Source organism: Engraulis encrasicolus, chromosome 9 (genome assembly GCF_034702125.1).
Source record: "Engraulis encrasicolus isolate BLACKSEA-1 chromosome 9, IST_EnEncr_1.0, whole genome shotgun sequence".
Taxonomy (NCBI): Eukaryota; Metazoa; Chordata; class Actinopteri; order Clupeiformes; family Engraulidae; genus Engraulis; species Engraulis encrasicolus.
The window spans coordinates 56,722,496-56,742,364 of record NC_085865.1 but is presented as its reverse complement, the minus strand read 5'-3'; the positions used below and the strand labels follow the sequence as shown (position 1 = coordinate 56,742,364).

The 19,869-nt window shown below is 45.2% G+C and overlaps 1 protein-coding gene across 1 annotated transcript in view; it reads left to right on the top strand.

Moving 5' to 3' along the window:
• Positions 1-5,136: 5,136 nt before the first annotated feature.
• The window catches only part of mgat4c (mgat4 family member C), a 38,175-nt gene continuing 23,442 nt past the window's right edge, over positions 5,137-19,869 (top strand). Inside the window, exon 1 of the mRNA XM_063206271.1 lies at positions 5,137-5,265. Within this exon, the coding sequence (XP_063062341.1) occupies positions 5,137-5,265 (129 nt within the window). The remainder of the gene's footprint in view (positions 5,266-19,869) is intronic.

The window sequence follows — 19,869 nt, the reverse complement described above, 5'->3', positions numbered from 1 at the left end:
GAGAGGCCCGTTGAGGAACTCGAGGCAAGAGCTGCTGAAATGGAAGAAGTGCACTCACAGCAGTGATCAACTTGGTAGTCAGTTTGTGAAGCTCCCCAGCTGCAAGAACACTGTGTTGTTGAGGAATGTGTGGTCTTATTCAACCCCAATGGCACATACAGGAAGACGCAGAAGAGCAAGCTCATCTCGAAGATCTCCCTCCACCCTGTTTTGATTTAAGAATCCTATCTTGCTCTAATTGACATAGGCATGATCTGGAGCAGGGTTTCCCAAACTGGGGTGTGTGCACCCCTAGGGGTGTGCGGCCTGCCTTAAGGGCGTGCGCGAGCTGAATAGAGCAATGGCGGATATGGTCGTTTTTTTATCCAGTATTAATGAACATTAAGTAGTTTTTAATTGTATGGTGCATTCTATGCTGGAAGGGTCCATCTGAAGTGTAGTTTAATTCCAAGGCTATTGGAAAAGAGAATTCCCCAAAAACGACTGTGCTTAATATGCAGTGAATGAGCAGTGAATCCATACTTGTGTGGCCATCAGATTCAGCACACCAAAATATTCGCTGAGGGGGTGCGCGAACCACATTGAAATGTACAAGGGGGTGCACAGGGAAAACTGTGTGGGAACCCCTGATCTGGAGGATGGGAACTCCATCAGCAGAAGATTGGCAGACACAGGATGGCACCCTATACAAGTAGGTTGGGCTATGCCCAAAAGCTGTCATCCATCATCCTTGCCTTCTCATGCTCCCAGTATCATCGGTGCCAATGATCCCTACGATACACTATACTTAACAAAAGAAGACGAACGAGACCTGCGCATATGGTGCACATACATACACATGCAATTGACAAGTTCCCATCTGCCAAGTCTTTCAAAATGTTATTGTGTAGTGTCAAAAACAAGAAAAAGACTACACCATTGAGCAGTCTGAAGCTCTTCACTGTTAATGATGGTCAATGACAGTCAGGTTGTAGTGGCCCTGTTGTTATTGATGCAGCTGATATACCGATGTCTACGGCAGCTTCCTGGCATGCTAAGCATTAGTAGAGACAAAGAGACGGTCCTCTTCTGTGACCTTTTGACAGAAGAGATGGCAGACAGCCTGTAAAACAGTGTAACTGCACAATGCCATGATGCCAACTCAAGGTTCTATGAAAAAGGAAAATCATCAGTGTATGAGCTCCCAGGGTCACCCCTATGTTGCCCGGGAGCTATGTTCCCCGAGTCCTATGTCCCCCCGCCACCGGGGAACTTAGAACCCTTTTTTCAAAAAGGGGTTCTATTCCTGCTGCTTCCAAGTAGAAGTAGCGAGGGTTGTTGTTAGAGTTACGGTTAGGGTTAGGCTGCCACTGTTCGCAAACTTGATATGAAATACGCATGGCAACCGTTCGTGCAAGAGATATGCATGTGAAGCATCCTGGGCCATACAATGCGGGGAACATGGGACCCCTTTGAGGAAAAGGGTCGGTAGTTCCTCAGTCCCATACAAAGACCGGGGAATACAGGACCCAGGGAAGCTATACGCTATACTCTCAACCATGTTTGAGTGGCGATGGGTGGTTCTTTAGTGTGGGGTGGCACACTAGATACGGCAAGTAGTTGGGACAGAGTTGGCATAAGCTGTCTGCATATGGAGGGAGACAGATAAAAGACTTTCTCTTCATGGTCTTCGACTTGGAAGCAGAGGCTTCAGCCATGGTGCTACTTTTCTTGTCTGCATAGATCATCTGTATCGGGAACACAAGCAGCTGTTGTACTCCCTCTTCAAGGTGAACAGAGAGCAACCGAGAGTTGCTGCCTTGCCACAGAGCTCTTTATCACCTTATCATGTACTGATGATTTTCCTCACAGCCTGTAAAATAGTGTAGCTGCACAATGCAGTCTGCCATCTCTTCTGTCAAAAGGTCACGGAAGAGGACCGTCTCTTTGTCTCTCTTAATGCTTAGCATGCCAGGAAGCTGCCGTAGACATCGGTATCAGCTGCATCAATAACAACAGGGCCACTACAACCTGACTGTCATTGACCATCATAAACAGTGAAGAGCTTCAGACTGCTCAATGGTGTAGTCTTTTTCTTGTTTTTGACACTACACAATAACATTTTGAAAGACTTGTCAATTTCATGTGTAGGCATCACAGTGTGATATCTGCCGCCCCCCCCCAAAAAAAGATTTCCTATATGGCCAATAAGCCAATATGTTTAAAGCCCCCCTCACCAACATTATATTATTCATTGTCATTGATTTGAATAGAATAGGAAATGAACACACATCTGCACTGCATTCGACTGCAGTCCCTCTTTGTTTTATCTCACCTTTCCTTTAATTCTGCGCAGCAATCGCAAAATCAGTTTGCGCAAGTACTGCTTTTGCTTAGAAACCATTTATTTACTAATTTACCTCAGGTCAGACATAACTATGATAGCGCCAGAAGTGATTTTTACCCCACTAAAAGGGGGAGGGGCCACGGAGGCATCCAGACCCTCTGAGGGGCAAATGATGGGAAAAGTTTGAAAACGACTGAATTAGAGCAAGATAGGATTCTTAAATCAAAACAGGGTGGAGGGAGATCTTCGAGATGAGCTTGCTCTTCTGCGTCTTCCTGTATGTGCCATTGGGGTTGAATAAGACCACACATTCCTCAACAACACAGTGTTCTTGCAGCTGGGGGAGCTTCACAAACTGACTGTCTTCAACCAAGTTGATCACTGCTGTGAGCACACTTCTTCCATTTCAGCAGCTCTTGCCTCGAGTTCCTCAACGGGCTTCTCTATGCAAGAATGCTTGGAAAATGTGAAACCTGAAGGTCTTTTTTTAACTAGATAAGTGGTTCTCAACCTGTGGGTCAAGACCCCCTGATTTGGGTGGTGGGGTCATAATGTAAGGACTCTCAAAGTAAAAGACCATCACTGCATCCAAACTAATCATCAAACAATGCTAAAGTACCTGCCAAATTGTCAAATAATAGCCTACAAAAAAGACACATTGTTAAAATAGCCCATCTACAAGCCCACTACGCCCCACAATGTGAGGAATTCTGGGCTTGTAGATCAGATATTCTCTCAATATCTTTACATGAGAAATGGAGTCACACAAATTGGGAGGTTCCCAGTCCAAATATGATAATTTTGGGCGGTGACGGCCTAAAAAGGTAGAAAATAACGATTCTAGATGGCGGCCATCTTGAATTTCGCTGTGAAAACAAAGTTTTATAACCAAAATGATGTCAGATTTGGAATCCTCATGGTTGGCTTTTATGAAAAAGTGCCTTCATACATGATTCTAGGTCATCCAGATCAAAAGTTATTTTTTAGAGATGCCGCTGGACGCCATTTTGAATTTGGCTCTCTAGCAAAAAAGCCCGGGATTTTTGCGAGGGACATGGGGGCTAAATCTTTTTTAAAGGGTCCATAGAGGTCAAATCAATCATCAAAACATTGTTGCCAGAGGTTGGTCACGGAACCTCCAATTATGACTCTACTATAAGTCCTCTGACCAACGCCATAATATGTCATTACCTCTTTGGGTGGTGATGTGAAGACTGTTTCGTGAGTTTTGAGTTCACCTCTTCCATAATTTAATTCAAATTTGTTATGGTCTCAGAGCGGGAAAATTGCCTGTCAACTGTATTCTCAACATAATCACAATAACCTGAATTAGAAAGTCGAAAAACACAGACAAAGCGTACAAAGACATGAATTGATTAAGGTGTTTTGGTGGAAGTTGTGAGGTTTTCAGTTAGCACAACACCCTGAAAATGGCTAAAATGTCAAGCGGTGTCACCGTCAACTGTGTTACGCATCAGCTATGACAGTTGAGGCGGAGTATGTTTTTGCCAATTTATCTCCATATTGATGGACAAAAACAAAATCATTTGTGTTTTAGGGGGATGGGTTTGTCTGCTCTGTTTTTTCTCCTTAAAAAGTACCGACTTGTTCCCCTGCACTGTTGACCGTAACACAGTTGAGTAACACAATTGACTGTTTTGAAAGTGTTTTTGTGCTCTTATGTGTTGAAAAAATCCTATGAACAGATACTAGGGATTATCTCTGGAGAGGCAAGTCTTGTGTAAGGAGGGTGACTAAATTCAAATCAGAAGTTACAGGGATTTATAATGGACAAAGTGTCAGTCTGTATCACAGTGAATCATAAAATCCTACTTATGAAGCTCAACAATCACTTTTTCCATATCAGTTAATTAATGATTAATGATTAATGACAACATTGTTGCTAATGAACATAAGAACTTTCAAACGTTGTTTCAACTGTGTAGTATTATATACTTGAAATGACATAGTATTTGTCCATAACACTGTTCACAAAATAATCAAACAAATGTTTGCTTTCATTAAAATATTTAACAAATGATTTAAGATTAAGCTTGGCAATTTGTTTGTTTGGAAACTTAAATGTATACACTATGGTACCATCTAGGTCATTTATTTTGACATTTTGCTTTTGCCAAAAGTGCACTTGAAACGTAGCATCAGTCATGTACATTTCAACTACCGTATTGACTGGAGTGTCCTGGGGGGCTGATATTACCAAAAAAATATAAATATAAAATAAAAATAAATATATTATATATAAATATAATATAAAATAGGTAGCATTCTGTTGTTGCCACAGTGAGCGGTGTTGAGTGCTGTTGAGCCCTACACATTCCACTGTTACCGTGTTGAGTGTTCTAGCGTTTACATGTTGAGGAATGACCTGGTGTCTCTGCATTAGGTGGTGGTTAGCTGGTGATGTTGTCCCTCTGGTGTTGCTGTGTGTGTGTGTGTGTGTGTGTGTGTGTGTGTGTGTGTGTGTGTGTGTGTGTGTGTGTGTGTGTGTGTGTGCGTGCGTGCGTGTGCGTGTGCGTGCGTGTGTGTGTTTGTGTGTATAATGCTGCTGATGTGTTGCCATGGTGAATAACGTCCTGGTGTTGCCATGGTGAATAACATGGTGGTGTTTGTAGAGAGTTCCTTGTGCACAATTCCTGGTGCTGAACAAAAGAATTACGTATTTTTGGGGAAAAAAATCAAAAGGAGTGTGCGAACCTTTTTTCCAAGAAGAACATGCTGGTGTTGCCATGGTGAATAATGTCCTGGTGTTGCCGTGTCTCCCTGCAGGTTCCGGTGTTATCGTGGTGACCATGCGTCTGGTGTGGAAGTGGCTGGATAAGGCGCGGTGCCTTCGGAAGCGATCCATCATCCCCATCCTCGTCATCCTCACCACACTGCTACTCTTCATCAACTATATAGAGGAGGACGGCTATGTACTGGTGAGGACATACACACCCATACACACACACACACACACACACACACACACACACACACACACACACACACACACAAACACCTTACGCACTTTACACGTACACACACACACCTTAAGCATCTCTCACACACACACACACACACACACACACACACACACACGGGCGCAGATAGCGGGGGGTTTGGTGGTGGGTGCTGGGGGTACATGACGTACCCAGATTTTCATTCACCTGGACCCTCACTTTTATGGACAAAATATCTGATTTCTGCCTTTGCATTTTGCAATGTGCAAAATAGCGCCTCCCTGGACCATTGACTTTCATATGTGGCAAAAAACGGTATTACACTCTATAGCGTAAAAGGCAGTCGGCTGACTCAACAGTGACACCAGGTAGCGACATAGAATCTCTAAGCTTGCGATGGTGTGGTGAGGTATTACAGAATGAAGCAAATGTAGAACTATTGAAGTTAATGGCAGTAAATCTATTTTTGGAATGGCTAACAGCCACTGAAGTCCCAGATTTGAAGCGCCATAAGCTTTTTGCTTCTCACGGTGATTGGCTTGAGTTGACAGGGATAGATTCAGGAAGTGGAGCTAAGAGCAGACGTCATATTTACATTACATTTTTGGCTCAGAACAGTTGCTTTTATAATTAACGTTAATCTCGAAGACAGTCCCTTTCTTGGATTAAAAGTTGGGATTTACTGCTTTCAAGACAACGTTTTAAGGTAAGGTCAATATGGGTTCATGTCCACTGTGACGCTGTTTGTAGTTGCTTAAGTTAACTGATGTTATTATATGGTGTGACGTCATCTGTCGAATGCTCCATTCATTTCAACGGGGCTCCCCAACATTCGCACGTCTGTTATTTTTCGATAACGGACGGGTTGGTCTATAACAGACCGCTGTCAATGGCAACAAGACTTTTCACTGCTAAAGCGACTTTTCAACAAGACTCTAATCAGCTGCTGTGATAGACAACACCTGTTTTCCTTGCTACCTAGTTGTTGCTTAGCGGTGTTCCACAACGGCACTGTTTTGTTTTGCGCAGCAACAATCTTAACATTAAATAGGCCTGAAGAAATGTCCCCGCCATGTGTGAATCATTTAAGTATATCCATATAATAAGCGGGTTAACCCTATCCAGACTGGGGGGGGGCTAAAAGTGCCCGCACCAACTTTGATGTAGTATAATTCCTTAACGACTTAAGCTATGACTACGAAACTTGGTGACTTTTCCTAACATTTAGTTGGCTACAGTTTAGTACCAAAAGATTATGTTTATCATTTTTGCCGTTGCCATGGCAACGGTTTTCTGACAGGTATGTCTGACCGAAAATCACTGATCTAAGTCTCATTATTGTTCCTTTTTCATTTTTTTTTTGCTATTTCCATTAGCATCAGACAGCTTTGTGAACATTAAAGTGGTCTGAAGCATATAATCATTAAAATTTAAGTGCATTACCTAAATTTGATGGAAAATACATTATGGCGAGATTTTGGGTATTATAAACAGATGATGTCATAATGACGTCATAATACCAGATAATGACACAAAAATTATGTCATTCATAGATGTCCATATGTAGATAATCTCCCCAAAGTTTGGTGGTCATACCTTATTCCGTTCATGAGTTATGAGGGGGGGGTCAAAAGAGCCCCCCCCCAGGCCCACGAATGCCAAAAAAGCCCAGTCTGAATAGGGTTAACTTTCGGCGAGTCGGTCGCTTTGTGGAATAGCAGCACTTCAGAGAGAACAAGACCCCTCCGCTCCGCGTCTAAAGATTCTCTCTGTCGTGCTGCTATTCCACGGTAGCGACCTTCTCGCCGAACGTTAACCCTTACTTAATTGTTCAGAGGGGCTTTTTTGGTCTCTGTCGTGGGCCTGTTTTCGAGTGAAAAGACAGCTTTGTAGGGCCATGACAGCTGTCAATCAAGTAGCCAACGCAGGTAGCTGTCGTGTTCACTGTCTCACTAGGTCTGTGGGCCCTAGCCTATGCTGTCAACATCTGACTTCGTTTCTTTTTTACGGAGCTCCTTGGAATGATGACTGCGGTGGTGTCATTCTGTTGGATGCATTTAGCCTACTGTGGATTGCTTTTAAGCGGCGGTATTACAACGCAAACGTGTGGATTGCATTAAGTGGTGGAGTGAAGGATGCAATATGAAACGCAGCGTGGTAGAAAAATGACTGAGTAGGCCTATACTGTAGCAGGGAGGTTGTCTGAAGAGCTCAAGAATCACCATTTAATCAAAAATGTCTAATCTGGGGGAGACCATATAGTTTGACTTGGTTACCCAGTTTCTTGCTTCAATATAGCCTATCACACGCCACCCAAAACCGAGCCTGGACTCAAGTTATGTTTACATGCAAAACCACCGCGAGACTGGTCGTCTTAAAATTTCTACAGCAATAAATCACACTGTTCCTAGCCCGCTGTACTAATGCCTACATTAGTAGCCTACAACGTGAAATTTGTTGACACATTTGTCCTGTATAAAGTTGAATTGGTTGGGAAAGTTGCATTTGCTGATGGGAAGGGAGAGGTGTGTTTAGAAGCGCGCACGGGGGCGGGGAGGGGTGTCTTGGTGGGAGACTCGTGCACATTCTGAGTAGAAGCTGGAGCGGTTTAAACATTTGTGATTTTTTTTTAAATCAAGATTTAAAAATTGTTAATGTAGTAGACCTAGGCTACTAAAGCAAATGCAATTATGAAGATGAATAGGCCACTAACAATAAAAAAAATGATATTCAGTGTATTATAATAAAATAATAATCCCCCCCCCTCGGACGGACGGTTGATTGTGAAAATGTCCCCGCCATTTTTTAAGAGCTATCTGCACCCCTGCACACACACACACACGCACACACACACACACACACACACACACACACACACACACACACACACAAAGAACAAAGACTAACGTTCTGAGTTGAAGAACATAGACTAAGATTCTGAAATATGAACATAAACTAAAGCTGGGCTTACACTGTGCGACTTTTGCCCCGATTTGGCACTCGCACGACTTTTTGAGAGTCGGGCCGATTTCTTGCTCAATCGCAGGTCAATCGTGAGTCTCGCATCGTGCAGTGTACATGGGGTAACGACAAGCCATTTCGCCTCACGATCGTGCATCCGCAGGGTCACAAGAAAATCAAAACGGTTTGAAATTCTGGTCGTGGCTCGTGCGTAAATCGCACAGTTAAAGCAGTGCTACGACCTGATTTGACACCTCACATGCACAAATTAATAGGGCCGTGCGATTCGCTGTTGAGCGCGACCTCATCTCCACCTCAGGTGCGTAAGTTCCCTCCTCTGCAGACCGGGGAAACATGCCTGTCGAGTCGTACGGTGGAAGCATTTCGCTCGCATCCGACTGTCGGCTCTTGTAGTGTGAGGACGTGAGTCGTGAGCTGTGAACTTTTAAACAGTGAAATTCCATCGTGCCGTGTGAGCAGATGCTTAAGACCCACGAGTGAAAATATCGCACAGTGTATGACCGGCTTAAGGGTCTGAGACAAAGAACAGAGAGTAGGCCCCAGTGTAGATACATCTACTTTTCACACCGTTTTTAGAAAGATTTGTCTTCAGAGGAAAATCTAGGGTGTAAACCAGGGCTATTGAAATGGCGGCCCTGGGGCCAGATGCGGCCCTTGGACAGCAAGGTTCTGGCCCCCCAAGAGGTTGGAACAAAATGAAAAATATGTGCGCTATCAGTGTCCGTGTATAATTAGTGATCACACACACTTCAGGGATATTTCTCCCATGCATTCACATGAGAACGAAATCTTATCTGAAACAGTATCATAACAGACCATCACAAGGCTACTTATAAACAGAGAAGCGAATATCTGTCTGGAATTTATCCACTTGTTTTGCATGGACATCGTGCAGCATGCAGTTTACATACGCATTCTGTGTTCGGCCCCTTTACTGGGAAGAATTTGAAAAACTGGCCCTCAATGACATTTAATTGAATACCCCTGGTGTAAACGAATGGCACAAACAAAGGGAAAGGTATTCATTTATCAAAATACCCCGACATGTATAAACAGCCCCTAAGGGTCTCAGGTAAGATATCAGGGTCACGTTCTGAGATAAAGAAATCTATGACGAAGAACATAGACTAACATTCTGAGTTGAAAAACTAGAGTAATAATGGGCATACACTATGCGATTTTTGGCCCGATTTTGCCACAATTTGTCAGTCGCACGACTGTTTGGAAATCAGAACGATTTTTTTTGGCTCAGTCAGAGGTCAATCATGAGTCTCGCATTGTGTAGAGTACATGGGGTAGCAACAAACGATTTCACCTCACAACCAACTTGCGATCAGCAATCGTATGGTCGCAAGAAAATCAAAACTGTTTTAAATCCAGGTCGCACTATGTTAGTGAATTCTGCCGTACAAAGGCTAAACACAGTAACTACATATTTTGAAATTGTGTTTATACTGAAAATGGCCTTAATAACACCTTATTTATTTTGTGACAAAGTTTTGTGGTCCAAATGTGTCCCGTTTTAGAGATATTAATATGTCAATTACACAGTAACTACAAAAGTCAACCTGAAACGAAGGCTAACCGCAGTAAGTGGCAGTTACTGCGGTCGCCTTTGTTCGCCTGGCTCGCACACAGTATAAAACCAAAACTAAACGCACGCAGTACATGTAGTTATTTTGGTCTTCCTTCCAACGAGAGTTAACTACTGTTTATATTTCCCTGGTTCATTGTTCGGTCATTTATCACCCCCATTTGCCATAACTTTTACCTAGCGTTGTAACGAGTGCCTACCAGCAGGTTTCAGTGTTTAACCCTATCCAGACCGGGGGGGGGGGGGTAAAAGTGCCCGCACCAACTTTGATGTCGTATAACTCCTGAATGACTAAAGCTATGACTACGAAACTTTGTGACTTTTCCTAAAATGAAGTTGGCTACAGTGTGATGCCAAAAGATTAGGTTTATAATTTTTGTTGTTGCCATGGCAACGGTTTTCTGACAGGTACGCCTGACCAAAAATCACTGATCTAAGTCTCATCATCATCACTTTTCATATTTTTTTACATTTCATCAGCATCAGACACCCTTGTGAACATTTGAAGTTGTCTGAAGCAAATAATAACCAAAATTGATGTGCATTTCCCAAGTTAGATGGAAAATACATGAAGGTGACATTTTGGGCAATAAAAACAGGAAATGACGTCATAATGATGTCATAATATCCAATAATGACACCAAACTTATGTCATTCATAGATCTTTGGCTGAAGATCATCCCCTCCAAGTTTGGTGGTCATACGCCATTCGGTTCCTAAGTTATGAGGGGGGGGTCAAAAGAGCCCCCCCCCCGGTCCCAGGAATGCCAAAAAAGCCCGGTCTGGATAGGGTTAATTTTCATCGCGTTTCAAAAAGCGCATTTCGTAGCGTCATTCATTGATCAACTTCCATCTGTTTAGCGATCTCTAATGAGTAACAAACATCACTTGCAATCTGGCTATTTCAAATCATAGAAGTTTATTTGGTTAGAAATACTGTAAAACATTTCTGTAACATTGACCAGGTCACCAGCATGCTGTCACTTCCTCGTTCAGCAACAAGTGAATTTTCCAATCTGAGTGAAATAGTGGGGTGTCCCGGTTTGACAGGCCAAACCATTTTGGACAGGGGTGTTTTCACTGGGATTCTTTGCAATGTACAGACCCAGCCATTTAAATTTGCCTCTGTTTCCCTGACTGTCCCTTCACAGTCCCTTGGCAGATCCCTGGCAGGGAAGTCGCTGGGGGCGCGGCCGGCTTAATTGTTATTGAAATTTAGTCTACGCCCCACAAGAAAGTTGCCAAACTTGCATGTCATGTCTTTTTTGGCCACGGGGAGGCGCAGTGAATTACCGGGGGCCATGGGGGAGTGGGGACGGATGCAACCCTTTACCTTTCCTTGTACAGATATCTCAGAGACTATTAGAAAGGCAAACTTAATATATTTTCTGCAGTGAAACCTGCAGTCTTGCAACTGCCACATGTTGCAACCGTCCCCGCTCCCCCCATGGCGCCCGGAAATATGTAATTGTCCAGCTGTTTAACAATAAATGTAATGGCAGATGGACACCAATAGCCTACGTGAGGCAGATTTCTGTGTTTTTTATATTTTGTGAGAAGGTGTTGGTTTTAAAGATGTGACATTTTCGCACTTTGATTTGAAATTTACTTTATTTTTTAATTTTGCATTTTTTAACAGTTAAATTGTTACGGTTATTTTTCCTTTTTTTCCCACATTTCTATTGTTTAGTCTTTTTTATAACATGATTACATACGATCGCCTGGCGCTTCTAGAAATTGGAAAGCACTGCTTAGGCCTACCTGCCTCTGGCGTTTCCACCAGAGATTCTCCGGCAGACTCAACCAAGCAGATTCAAGAGACGATCCAGGAAACACAGGGGTAGACGAGCAGGTATCCGGATCAGACTTCGAGGCAAGGCAGACCGGCCACCCCTTCCTAGTATCCTGCTAGCCAATGTCCAGTCTGTGGTGAACAAGCTGGACGACTTGAGAGCAAGGATTGCCTTCCAGCGGGACATCAGGGACTGCAATGTCCTGTGTTTCATTGAAACCTAGCTGTCACCTACAATACCGGATCAGTCACTCATGCCTGCTGACCACTTCTTCATCGTTCGGATGGACAGAACCGAGGCGTCCGGGAAATCCAAAGGTGGGGGAGTTTGCTTCATGACAAACAACAGGTGGTGCGAGCCAAGGAACATCACTGTTCTCTCCAGGGAATGTACTCCTAATCAGGAACACTTGTCCATCTTTTGCAGACCACATTTCCTGCCCCGTGATTTCACAGCGGTCATTATGACTGCGGTTTACATCCCCCCAAGCGCAAACACGGACATTGCCATTGGCGAGCTACAGGAGGTAATTAATAAACAACAGCATCATCATCCAGAGGCGGCCTTCATCGTCCTCTGCGACTTCAACAAGGCCAAACTTTCCCGTGGTTTGCCAGAGTTTAAGCAACACATCCACTTCCCGACAAGGGCCGACAACATCTTAGACCACTGCTACACTCCGTTCACAGAATGTTACAAAGCGCTTCCGATGCCCGCTTTCGACAAGTCTGATCACGTTGCGGTGTTTCTCATACCAAAATATAAACACAAGATCAGGAGGGAAGCACCAGTGACGAAAGCAGTACAACGCTGGACTGACCAATCGGAAATGCTGCTCCAAGATGCGCTTGAGAACACGGACTGGGAGCTTTTCCGGGGAATCCTCCAATGACGTCAGTGAAGATGCAGACAGGGTAGGGTGCTACATTCAATTCCTGATAAACGATATCATAGAGACTGTCAAAATAAAAGTTTACCCAAATCAGAAACCCTGGGTAGATAAAACTGTGAAAGCAGCACTTGCAGCCCGTTCTGTTTCATACAAGGCTGGTATTTTATCAGGTGATATGTCAGGCTATAAAGATGCAGTTTATGGACTTAGGAGGACTGTGAAGGCAGCAAAGACCCGCTATAGAGACAGAGTGGAAGCTGACTTTCAGGCTGGTGATCCTGCCAGCGTCTGGAAGGGCCTTCGGGTCATGACTGATCCAAGCCCAGCTCCATTGATAGCACTGAGCTCTCTTTTGCTGATGAGTTAAACACATTTTATGCACGTTTCGACCTTGCCAACCCCATGGTAGCTGTCACTGAAGAGTCTAGTGGAACCGGGACTCCTCCTTTCATTATCAGTGAGAGTGATGTGAGGGGAGTGTTCAGAGGCGTAAATGGAAGAAAGGCAACAGGCCCTGATCATACTCCTGGCAGGGTTCTGAAATCCTGTGCTGATCAACTAGCCCCCGTATATGCTGAGATCTTTAATTTGTCACTTGCCCAAGCCGTTGTCCCATCTTGTTTTAAACACTCAATCATAGTTCCTGTGCCCAAGAACAGCAAACCAGCAGGCCTGAATGACTATCCCCCAGTGGCCCTTACATCAGCGGTTATGAAGTGCTTTGAGAGGCTTGTGAAAAAACACATATGTCACACCCTGCCCAGTGCTTTCGATCCTCACCAATTTGCCTATAGAGCAAACAGAAGCAGGGACGATGCCATCTCAAGCCTTCTACATACCACACTGTCCCACCTGGATGAGGGGAGGGGGAATTATGTTAGAATGCTGTTCATAGATTACAGTTCAGCATTCAACACCATAATCCCCCTGCGCCTGGCTGACGAGATGAGGGGCTGGGACTCAACACACAGTTGTGCAATTGGGTGCTCAGCTTTCTCACTGATCGCCCTGAAGTGGTCAGAATAGGTGGAGGTGTCACTTCAAGCCAGCTGACCAGCAACATTGGCTCGCCCCAGGGTTGTGTTTTGAGCCCACTGCTCTATAACATCTACACGCATGACTGTACAACCACCAGCAGCTCAAATTCCATCTTAAAATTCGCTGACGACACCGTGGTGCTGGGTCTCATCTCAAACAACAATGAGACAGCCTACCTGAATGAGGTGGATGACCTAGCACTGTGGTGCCAGTCCAACAACCTGGCCCTGAACGTCAGCAAGACGAAAGAAATGGTAGTGGACTTCAGGAAGGTGCAGAGCAGGGCATACACGCCACTTACCAGCTGCGGGGAGCCTGTGGAGAGGGTCTCAAATTACAAGTACCTGGGAGTACACCTGACTGAGGACCTCTCCTGGTCACTACACACTCAACACCTGACAGCAAAATCCAGGCAGTGGCTGTACTTTCTCCGCCAACTGAAGAAGTTTAAGGTCTCCACTCCCATCCAGACCACCTTCTATTCATCAGCGGTGGAAAGTGTGTTAACAGGCTGTTTTACAGCCTGGTTTGGAAACTGCACACAACAACAGAAGGACCTACAGAGAGTGGTGCGCTCTATCAAAGCCAACCTTCCAGGACTCTTGGGTCTTTACACTAAGAGGGTGGGAGCCAGGGCTAGGAAAATTATGCGGGATGTCTCACACCCCAACACTAACATATTTACCCTACTGAAATCCTGCAGACGACTCAGAACCATTCAGGCCAGAACAGAAAGAATGAGGAAAAGTTTTTACCCCCAGGCAGTGCGACTGCTGAACAGAGACTTTTTTAAATAATAATTTTCTTTGTTTTTTCTTTAACTTATTTCTCACCTTTTATTTCCTTTTTTACTTTACTTCTTTAATTCTTAAGATGCAGAGCTGATGACCCCATCATCATTTCACTACAATACCATGTATGTGACAAATAAAATTACTTTAACTTGAACTTGAACTTGAACTTGAACTTGTGTTGGAACTGCCTGTGCATCGCGAGGCACAGAGACACTTTTGAGAGCACACACACTTCGGAATCGCGAAGTTAAAAAGGACTATAGCCTACCACCGTTTAAGAAATGGACCGATTGCATTTGAAGTAGGCTAATATATTTTTTTAGCCGATTTGTTTTTTTCTTCATGTTTGTGAGTGAAATGAGATGGTCAACGTCCAGTCGAGGAAGTACAGCGCCCGCTCATAGTGAGGACTGATGCTAGCGCAACATTTAGCATACAGCCAGCGGAATGCTTCGACTTCACGAAACCTCAGGAATGGGACAAATGGATCAGACACTTCGAGCGCTTTTGTGTGGCAAGTAACCTGAATGTCAGTTCCGAGGATAAACAGATAAACACTTTAATATATTGTATGGGTGACGAAGCGGATGACGTACTTCGTGGGATAGAGGTGGCTGAGGCAGACAGGGGAACTTACAAGGGTGTTCGCGATGCTTTCCAGAAGTACTTTGTTGTCACGAAAAACATGATATATGAGCAGGCAAAGTTCAACATGCGGATGCAAGACAAAGGGGAAAGTGTGGACTCTTTTGTTACTGCCCTATACGCACTAGCTGAGCACTGCCAATATGGGCTCCTTCGCGATGAGCTAATCCGGGATCGGATTGTGGTGGGACTTGCTGATGTGCGGCTGTCAGAGAGGATGCAGCTAGATGCAAAATTGACGCTGAAATCCGCCATTGACCAGGCTCGACAAAGCGAAGTGGTGAAACGCCAGCAAGTTACATTGAGAGGTACAGGCTCAGAAGCCAATTAAAGTAAATCTGTTGATAGGGTGTACAAAGGCAGTGACAAGGCAAAGAGTAGGGGCAAACCTCCATCGTCTAGTGGGCAGGCTATGATGCAAAACAGAGTCAGCAAGGGTAGCCAGTGTTGGAAATGCGGCGGTTCTGCACCACATGCACCGCGTGATTGCCCTGCCAGCGATGTTAAATGCCACAACTGTGGGAAATGGGGCCATTTTAGGAGAGTGTGCATGTCCAAAAATGTCCATGAAGTCGCTGAGGAGTACGAGGAGGAAGAAGTGTTCCTGGGCAGAGTGACAGCCAAGGGCGAGCCATGGATGGTGGAGATAGACATCAATGAGAGACAGGTGCCCTTCAAAAGTGATACAGGTGCGGATGTCACAGTTCTGCCTCACTCTGTGTTTAAAGAACTTTTTAAAGACACTCACCTGCCCACGCTCAGTCCTTCTTCCAAGTCTCTGTTGGGGACGGGCAGGAATCAGTTGGACGTAGTTGGGGTCACCAAGCTGCTTCTGAAAAGGGGTGATAAGTCCGCTGAGGAAGAAGTGCACATCATCAATCACCTACACACAGCATTGCTTGGGAGGCCGGCTATCAGCAAGCTCAAGCTGGTCGCGCAACTAGACAGCATCAGAATAGAGACTCTCAAATCAAGCTACCCAAAGCTGTGCAGCCATATGCCTTCCGTCTCAAGCCAGGGGCAGAGCCCTATTCCTTGAAGACCCCCAGAAGGGTCCCACTCCCATTAATGGACAAAGTGAAGCAAGAGCTGTCAAGAATGGAGAGCCTTGAGGTAATCAGCAGAGTGGAGGAGCCGACTGATTGGTGCGCTGGCATTGTGGTCAAGCCGAAGAAAAACGGCACAGTGCGCATATGTGTCGACCTAACAAAACTCAGTGAGTCTGTGTGCAGGGAAAAATACATACTACCCTCTGTGGAGGAGACGCTGGGGAATATGGATGGGGCACAGGTGTTCAGCAAGCTGGATGCCAATATGAGCAAATGCCAATTCTGGATGCCAATTCTGGCAAATACCCCTGACGGAGGACTCTGGGAAATTCACCACATTTATAACCCCATACGGCCGCTTCCACTTTAACAGACTCCCATTCGAGGTTTCTTCCAGACCAGAGCACTTCCAAAACAGAATGGTAACTGAGGTCACAGATGGTCTCCAGGGTGTCGTCTGCCACATGGACGATGTGCTCGTGTGGGGGCGGTCACAAGAAGAACATGATGCACGTCTACACACAGTGCTAGAAAGGATGCAGAAGGCGGGCCTCGCGCTCAACATTGAAACATGTGACCTCTCCAAGCAGGTCATAGACTTTCTGGGTCATGTAATCTCCAGCAGCTGAATCAGCAGGGATCCCAGCAAAACAGAGGCTATCACAAAGATGGCCGACCCCAGAAACACGAGTGAGCTGAGGAGCTTTCTCTGCATGGTCAACCAACTAGGAAAATCTATCCCACAGCTCGCCGAAAAAGACAAGCCTCTGCGTGATCTACTCTCCAAGAAAAACTGCTGGGTATGGGGCAGCGACCAGGTCAAAGCTTTTCGTGACTTAAAAGATGCACTGATAAGCCCTCCAGTGCTGGCGATCTACGACCCAAACAGGGAGCTGAAGATGTCTGCGGATGCTTCTTCTTACGGGTTGGGCGGTGTTCTTCCCCAACAGTGGGGGGACGTGAGGAAGCCAGTCGCCTATATGTCCCGCTCACTCACACCGACAGAACAGAGATACGCACAGGTGGAGAAGGAAGCATTAGGTCTTACCTGGGCCTGTGAAAGATTCCAAAACTTCCTCATCTGTAAACATTTTTTACTGGAAACAGATCACAAACCACTGCTGAGCCTTCTCGGGTCTCAGGCATTGGATGCCCTTCCCCCGCATATCCAGCATACGACTGATGTTCCACATGCGACTGATGTGCTACTCTTACGACATCGCCCATGTGCCCGGCAAGTGTCTGTGGACAGCTGATGCACTGTCACGTGCCCCATTGAAAGGTGAAACAACGCCAGAGGAAAAGAATTTCCTCGAAAGCACCAACATCTATGTAGACTCTATCACAGAGAACCTACCTGCAAGCTGTACTTACCTGAATGAACTCAGACAACAGTTGAATAGTGACAGTGTGTGCGCAAAGGTGATGCAGCTGTGCGTGGATGGCTGGCCAAATGATAACAGCAAAGAACCAGTGCTGCATGCCTACTGGGCAGAACGGGCATTCCTCACTGTTCAGTCAGGGCTGCTGCTGAAGGGAACCAGGCTTGTCATTCCATCAGCCATGAGAAATGACGTCCTCTCCAGACTGCATGTGGGACACCAAGGAGTGGGGAAGTGCAGGGAGCGTCCAAGACAGTCGGTGTGGTGGCCTGGCCTAAGGCAACAGTTGAACGAACTGGTCCTAAAATGCCGAATATGCTGTAAGGAGAGGAAAAACAACAAGGAGCCACTATCCCGACAGACCATGGCAGAAATTGGGAGCCGATCTTTTCTACCTGGGAAGCAAGACATATCTACTGGTAGTGGATTACGCTTCCAGATACATTGAGATCACTCAGCTTATCCCTTCCAGATCAACAGACGTCATTGTACACCTGAAAGCCATCTTCGCCAGGCACGGCATTCCAGAAGCGATGACGACAGACAACGGTCTGCAGTTTTTGGGGGCAGCATTTGCGGAGTTTGCAGTGTCTTACGGCTTTCGCCACATCACAAGCAGTCCAAAATTCCCTCAGAGTAATGGGGAGGCTGAGCGTGCCGTCAAGACAGTGAAGGAACTCCTCAAAAAGGCTGTCGACCCCTATCTAGCCCTGCTTTCATACAGACGACACCACTACACAATGTATACAGTCCTGCTCAGCTCTTAATGGGGCGAAGGCTGTGCACTACTGTACCTACACTTCCTACACTGCTGGACCCTGCACTCCCTGACAGCAGCGCAGTGATTCAGAAGGAAAAAGTGAAGCGTGCTTTGGATATGCAGTACTACAACAGGCGTCACCGTGCTCGACCCCTCAGTGACCTTTCACCTGGACAAGAAGTGTGGATGACGGACCAGAGAGCATCTGGTACGGTGATCAGCAACCACACTCACAGACATCATATAGGAAGACTAGATACGTCATTGCTTATTTCAAGCACGTCCGCACAGGTCGGCCATATTAGCGCAGCCTAAACTCTCCACAGAGCCTCCATTACACCTGAAGTTAACTGAAGAATTGAAACGTTGAGATGCTGAAATATGTATGCTGTTATTTCGCTGAAATATTGACACGTGTATATAAATAGTAGGGTTCCTTAAAACTTTAGTGCAGACTGAGGTAAAACGCACAGGAGAGTAATATGCTTCCCACTTATTTATTTGTCCAAAAATAGAGATGGACCAAGAGCAAATACACATTTTAACCGTTGTTGTGCATTACGTTGATGGAAGGGATATATTAATCGCATTTGCACCAAATTAAAGGCAACAGATGAGGTAGTGGAAGAGAGATTAGGTAGCAACAATTTAATTCTAAGCATCATGACTCATTTTGAACATAGGGTGGAGCTGTCAAACCCAAAGCAGAATGTAGCACACATGGGAACGTTTAATTGTTATTTTACTGAAAATATAAAAGAATACTTTGTGCATTTGTTTATGGGATCTATTTAATTACTTGAATAAGCATACTAAACCATATTATACATGATTGTAGGCCCATGTACATTATAATGTAATGTAATATAATATAATATAACATGAATATTAATCACTATGCAGTATCAACATAATACGCATATTCAGATTTTTTTATACTGTATAACAAACCAAGCCTTTCGAAAATCGACATCAATTTGAGGGAATTATGGCCATCTGAAGACTATGGATCACCAAAAACTCACCGCAACTGGTTGAGTCAGCAGGCTGCGCTAACATGGCCGCCATGCGCGGACGTTCGACTTGCATGACGGGAACGCGGATGGCGCATCTAGTCTTCCTACGTATATGATGTCTGTGACCACAATACTCCACGTTCCTATCTTGTGGACGCACCCCATGGAACGGTGCGGCGCAACCGGCATCACCTGATTCCCATACAGGAATTGGGAGAGGACAGCAGAGGGGTGCCGGAGCTACCCTCTCCAGCCAGCTCGGAGCAGAGTGCAGCAGAACCACCTCCACAGACTGTTCCTGGTACCCCTGCTACTCCGAGGACGAGGTCTGGCAGGGTTATAGTGCGACCTACGAGGTTGGATTTGTAATGGCATAGGCCTATACAGACACTGGACTGGGGTGGAAAGGAAAAAAAGGGAAATGGAGGACAAGGGTAAAATAAATGTGTTTACTTGTCTGTTCAAGTATTGACTTAGTTCATGCATCATTCCTGCTAATCGAACGAGGTGTTGTCAATTATCCCTTACTTTTTTAACGTAGACCTAGGACTACAGTACGGCTATTTCCCTCTCAACACAAATATTGTTCTTTATGAGAGAAGCGACACCTGGAATCGTGTCTACAATTACATCGTGGG